The sequence below is a fragment of the Monopterus albus genome, unplaced genomic scaffold (assembly GCF_001952655.1).
Source record: "Monopterus albus unplaced genomic scaffold, M_albus_1.0 scaffold354.1, whole genome shotgun sequence".
Classification (NCBI taxonomy): Eukaryota; Metazoa; Chordata; class Actinopteri; order Synbranchiformes; family Synbranchidae; genus Monopterus; species Monopterus albus.
In genome coordinates, this window is record NW_018128234.1 from 199,046 (window position 1) to 205,798 (window position 6,753).

Here is a 6,753-nt window from a genome sequence, read left to right on the forward strand (position 1 = left end):
AAGTTGAAACGTCAAGAATGGGCCAAGAAATATCTGAAGACAGATTTTTCAAAGGTTTTGTGGACTGATGAGATGAGAGTGACTCTTGACGGACCAGATGGATGGGCCCGTGGTTGGATCAGTAACGGACACAGAGCTCCACTTCGACTCAGACGCCAGCAAGGTGGAGGTGGGGTACTGGTATGGGCTGGTATTATTAAAGATGAGCTAGTTGGACCTTTTCGGGTTGAAAATGGACTCAAAATCAACTCTCAGACCTACTGCCAATTTTTAGAAGACACTTTCTTCAAGCAGTGGTACAGGAAAAAGTCTGCATCTTTCAAGAAGACTTTGATTTTTATGCAAGACAATGCTCCATCACATGCATCAAAGTACTCCACTGCGTGGCTGGCCAGTAAAGGCCTTAAAGATGAAAAACTAATGACATGGCCCCCTTCTTCACCTGACTTAAACCCTATTGAGAACCTTTGGGCCCTTCTTAAGCAGGAAATTTACAGTGAAGGTAAACAGTACACCTCTCTGAACAGTCTCTGGGAGGCTGTGGTTGCGGCTGCACAAAAAGTTGATTCTGACCAGATCAAAAAACTGACTGACTCTGTGAATGGAAGGCTTGTGACTGTTATCGAAAAGAAGGGTGGCTATATTGGTCACTGAGGTTTTCTGTTTGGAATTTCAGAACTGTTTATTTGTAAATTATGAGTTTGTTTATTATTCTCACTTTAACAGGTGAAAATAAATAAGTGAGATGGGAAAATCTTTGTTTTTTATTTAGTTGCATGATAATTCTGCACACTAATAGTTGCCTAATAATGGTGTACATGTAGATATTCTCTTAAGAAAGCCAAAACTTCACTTTTACTACTTAAATGTTCAGGTTTGAGGGTTTGTTAACATTTTGGATTGACCAAGAGCACTGTAGTTGTGCAATAACAAAATTAATCCTCAAAAATACAACTTGCCTAATAATTGTGCACACAGTGTAGATAACGACATTATTATCCATTTATCAGATAGTCTTCTAATGTTGTGCAAATTGTTTCCAAACCACTTGATTCAACAATTGTGATACCAAATACATCCTTCCACATCACCACCATTTACTGACCAGTTTCACATGTCACATATCTGGGACGATTTTTGCTACATCTGCTGTTGCTCATGTATAAATCAAGTGTAACGTTAAGTAGAAGGTGCTTTTCATGTTTGATACTGGTTAAACTGTTGTCGAAGCTCCACGGTTAACGGACAAAAATTTTAGTTTGAGTCATTTATATTTACTTGATGCCAGATCATCAGAGGCTGGCTCTACTGTTATGGCCTGTGGTTCTTGGGCTTTTTGGTTATACTGGGACCCGTTTTTACAGATTTGCCAACACTGTACTTAAAGTGTGGTGTAAAATTTACAAATAAAACCCTCTAATGAGCTCATAAAAAATCCTTGATATAATGTCTATTAATGTGTGAATGAAGTAAGAAATTCATATGTATTTAAAATTTGTTTGTATTTCTTTTTCTTTCGCTTTTTATGTCTCAGTTTAAAACTGAACTCATGTCCACCTCACAGCGAAGGCATTCTTATGGTAGTTACGTTCCACCGGCCTGTATGAAAACATTTAGCTAAGGTATTCTGTGCCTGATATAAAGAGGTTATTTGTTTCTCCTGTTGAGGGCAGTATAACATCTCATGGTGCATAACCTGGTAGTATATATGGTTATGTTGGTTACAACAAATAAACAGTTATAATTGCAGTTACAATAATATAGTTACAAGTTAATATGAAATAGTGTGTAGATTACACATAGACATTACAAGAGTAGTTAGGTCACAGTGAGTTTAAAAAAAAAAAGCTTACATAACTTCTGCAAGTTTTTCTTTGTACTTTGTGGACTAATGTAAACTGTTTGTGCGTGTTGGAGCAGGAACAGCATGGAAACGGACAGTTCAACCTGGCTCACTGAAAAAACATAGAATAAATCATCTGGACGTAGTTTTAGGTAGAAGACGTTTCACCTTTCATCCAAGAGGCTTCATCAGTTCTGTCCAACTGATGGTGAGCAGGAGGTGTTTATCCCCCTGGCTGGTGTTTCAGTCCTTCACTGGCCAACAGGAAATGAGCCAACCTGGCTCATATACTGGATAAATACTCACTGGATAAACATTCCACAGAACAATCCCTGGAAAAAGGGATGTACGCTGACGGAAAACTGAGAATTTGGCACAAACAACAGTATGACGAATGAATGCTTGGAGGGAATAAGAGCCAGTGTTCAGCTGTATTAGAGCAGGAGTTGCCAGAAGGGAAGCAGTGGGTCTCCTGTCTGCTCCCGCGCACCAAACTCTTCAGAGGAAACGTTGATCTCTATCTCGCCTGTTGATATAAAATTGTACTAATAAATGGTCATTGGAATTGTAGTGACTTGTCTGTGATTTAATTTGGGTCACCAACAGACTTATCCACTGCATCAGGGGTGCGAAATGTACGGCCCGTGGGCCGGAACCGGTCCACCAAGGGGTTCAATCCGGCCCGCAGGATAAATCTGAAAGTGAAAAAATGCAATGAGACATAAACTAGAATTTTTTAATAAACTGCTATTCCTAAATTGTCCACGCACCGTTTTAGACATGGAGGAGCTGAAAGAATAAGAAGAAAAGACAAAACAATGCTGAGATAGACACAGCTGATGATCAGTGATTACTACGATACATCTGCTTACTTTTGTACTCGCCTTCACACCCTCATTAGCCAAAATGTCTTTGTCAGAAAGGAGAAAAGTGGATACCGAGTGTAGAGTTTTCCAAGTAAAATGGACCGCTTCCTATTTATTCACAGAGGTGAATGGGAAACCTGTGTGTTTGGTGTGTATGCAACACATGTCGGTGTTCAAGGAATATAATATTCGGCGCCACTATGAGACTCAGCATGGTGAAAAATACGACAGCCTGCAAAAACAACTGAGAAGAGAGAAGATAAATGAATTGCCGGTGGGTCTGAAGAAACAGCAGTCTGTTTTCACTCAGAGCCGAGAGGTCAGTGATGCAGCAGTAAAAGCCACCTACATAATTGCTAACGAAATAGCATTAGCACCAAAGCCGTACTGCGAAGGTGAGTTCATCAAAACATGCATGCTGAAGGCTGCAGAACTCATATATCCCAAGAAGCGACAAGCTTTTGCCAACATCAGCCTGAGGAGAAATACTGCTGCAGAGAGGATTTCGGAACTATCTGCAGAATTGGACAGCCAACTGAAACACAAAGCTAGGTCAATTATTGCATTTTCTGTTGCAATTGATCAGAGCACTGACATTACAGATGTTGCTCAACTGGCTATATTTATTTGTGGAGTTGATGAGACATTGGCCGTCACAGAGGAGTTCCTTGAGTTGGTGCCTATGATGGACACCACAACAGCAGAGGACATTTTCAGCTCTCTCGTTTGTGCGCTGGACAGAGTCAGAGTAGACTGGTCGCGTGCTGTCAGCTTGGTTACAGATGGCGCGCCATCAATGATTGGAAAAAAAGCAGGCGTTGTGACAAAATTCAGAGAGAAAGTACAAGCTGCGAATGGAGGAGATGCTTTTTGGACATTTCACTGTATTTTGCACCAGGAGGCATTGTGTTACAAGTCATTAAAAATGGATCACGTCATGGAGGTGGTTGTCCGAACTATTAATTTTATCCGAGCCAGAGGTCTGAATCATCATCAGTTTGACTGCCTTCTCGGTGACAATAACATTACCCATGGCCTGCCATACCACACTGAAGTAAGATAGTTAAGCCAAGGCGCTGTGCTGAAGTGTTTCTTTGAGCTATGAGAGGAAATTGGACAGTTTATGGAGACAAAAGGAAAACCACTGATGGAATATCTCCGGAATAGCTGCAGGACCTTGCATTTATGGTGGATATTACAGAGCACCTCAATAATTTGAACAAAATGTTGCAAGGTCGTAAAAAAGTTGTCACACAGTATTATGACAGCATACCTGTGTTCAAGTTTAAGATGACTTTGTGGGAGACACAGCTGGCATGTGGTGACCCTGCTCATTTCCCCTATCTAAGACATGTACGTGCGACTGTTGTTAATGCTGACATGAAATGGTACAAAGACAAGATTTCAGGATTGCTGTGAGAGTTTCAGAAACGGTTTCAGGTCTTTGGTGAGCTCGAGTCAGAATTCGCAGTTTTTCATTCACAGACAAAGTTTCTGATGTGCCTGTCGACATCCAATTAGAAATAACTGATTTGCAATGTGATACAAATTTGAAGAACAAATTTGCCTCAGTGGACTTGGACACATTTTATCTCCTGCCAGGGTACCCCAAATTAACAGCCCTAGCTGCAAATATTTTGTGCATGTTTGGGACTACCTACCTTTGTGAACAGGTTTTCTCAGTAATGAATATCAATAAAACAAAACTGCGCTCAAGACTCACGCACCAACACTTACATGGCATTCTGAAACTGGCTGCTACTCAGAACATGATGCCTGACACTGATGCACTTGTGCAGGCTAAAAGATGCCAAGTTTCAGTGTGATCAGTTGTACTGCACACATGTAAATGATAAACTGAAGCAAATTGCACGTTTTTCTTGAGAAATCTGAAGCTGTTCATAACATGTTTTGTAAAAGGATAGTTCATTAAATAAAAAAATATCCTAATGCGATTGTACTTATTTCCCCTAAAACAAAGGGGAAAACATGAATTTATTGTTATTTATAGCTATGATGAGCTATGCTATGATTTTAATGGTCCGGCCCATTTGACATTAAATTAGGCTGCATGCGGGCCCTGAACTAAAATGAGTTTGACACCCCTGCACTACATGGTGTACATACTGTAATATTAAAAGAAGAAGAAGAAGGACAACACGTCCACCACCGGAACTTCACTGTGTGACATCCGGCGGAAATAAACAACGCGCTAGCAGCTTTAGCTCTGTGGATAAGATTGTTGTATCGTCGTTTCCCATTTCAGTGCATCACTTTTAACAAATCAACAATGTCTTCAGTTCAGTATCTGAGAGAGTTCGTCACCGAGCGACTAACTGTTGCTGCTGAAGAAATATTCGGAGTCTTTGAGAAAACTGTCATTGAGTACGAGGAGGAGATCGATCGTCAGCGCAGACTGCTGGATATCGTTTGGAAACCAGAAGTAAAGCTACACAGAATAGGTCTGTTACACCTAAATGATTTTAATAATACTAACGGATGAACTGAATCTAACACGGAAATATGACTCACCATGAATTAAACTGTTACACAGGTTCCCTTTTTTGTCGCGACGCTGATTCCTTATTCCAAAGTTCCCATATAAAACGAGAGAGATTTGACTTTATAATGAAATGGTTTCGATACTGAATATACGTTTTTGCTTCCTCTAGCATGTTTTGTGAATACCTTCAGAACATGGTAACATTACGGTTGTAGATGTTTCCCCTAACCTGAACCCCAATCTTATCCTGACCATAACCACCGAGGGGCGCTACGTGAAACACTTATAACGGGGACACATCTCGACAGGGCCTCGGTGTGTTGGTGTCGTAGGGGACTTGTTGTGTTGGCGGCCCCTCACCCTCACACAAAGGTTTAGTTCACTGCTACGACTTGCTTTACGAGCTTAACTGTAGTTTATTGCAAACTAGATATCCATACAACATTGTTTAACTAATAAAAATAAATGGTGAATGTATTGGCCACTATCTTTTGTAATCGCTCTGTCTCTGTCCCCAGATGAAGAAAGGTGTCTCTGGTAGCCCCATAAATTCCTCCTGTTAATGTGATTTTGTTATCTGTAATTGTTGTGTACAATTACATGCTATCAAATAAAATGTTCTACTTTATACTTCTACTCTGCTTCATGTCAGAGGCAAATACTGTAGATTTTGCTCCACTGCATTTATTTGCCTACAAATAACTTTAGCTACTAGTTAGTTTGTAGATTCATATCAATAAAAATTAAAAATCAGCAAATAAATTATGGTGTATGTAGCTGCCCAACAGTATATACAGAACAATATCTTAAAATGAGCCCCACCATTACCAGTTATAATTTTAAAGACACATGAATGCATCAATAATTATAATCCAGTAACAGTAATATATTATTTTCAAATGGGTCATTCTGCACTTTTATGTTTGGTACATTTTAAGTATATTTTGGGTGTATTTTTTACTTAGCTAAGGTTTTGAGTTCAGTCCTATAACTAGTAACAGAGCAGCCTATTTATGGTACTGATTCACCTCTTGAGCCTTGTGTCTCTATATGTTTGTCCTCCCCGGTTACACACATGGGAAGGTCAGGATATTACATACACCTCTAAATATAATGTAGTCCAGTACAACACCACCTTTAACTATGACCTCAGTAATAAACATATAATTGAATTTATATATTTATGACAATTTCACCAAAAACTGAAACATTTTGAGCTTCATACACACAGATGTTAAGGTGGAAGTGTTGCATTGAATTGTATACAGTACAAGTGTACTGTAGTGATTTAAGTTACATGTTAATATGGATTATGTAGTAGAAGAGTGTGTATGGGTTCACTTTAAGTTCATGTGAGCTGAACAATGAGCTTATATAAGTTGGTCAAGATGTTTCCTGTTTTTGAGTACATCTCAGGGTGGTCTCCTAAAAGCTGGAGACAGGAAGCTAAGCTCAGAAATTGACGTAGCAGCCTAATAAATGCTGCGGATAAAAGAGTGAGGCTGAAGGGTGTAGGAGATGGTGCGGCAGGCTTCCGTGTG

General features: G+C 39.7%; 1 protein-coding gene across 1 annotated transcript in view; it reads left to right on the top strand.

Annotated features, from left to right (window-relative positions):
* Window positions 1–5,775, top strand: part of LOC109974922 (zinc finger protein with KRAB and SCAN domains 1-like) — a 19,716-nt gene extending 13,941 nt beyond the window's left edge. The window contains exons 3-4 of the mRNA XM_020625376.1: window positions 5,010–5,152; window positions 5,731–5,775. Coding sequence (XP_020481032.1) covers window positions 5,010–5,152; window positions 5,731–5,775 — 188 coding nt within the window. The remainder of the gene's footprint in view (window positions 1–5,009; window positions 5,153–5,730) is intronic.
* Window positions 5,776–6,753: the final 978 nt, after the last annotated feature.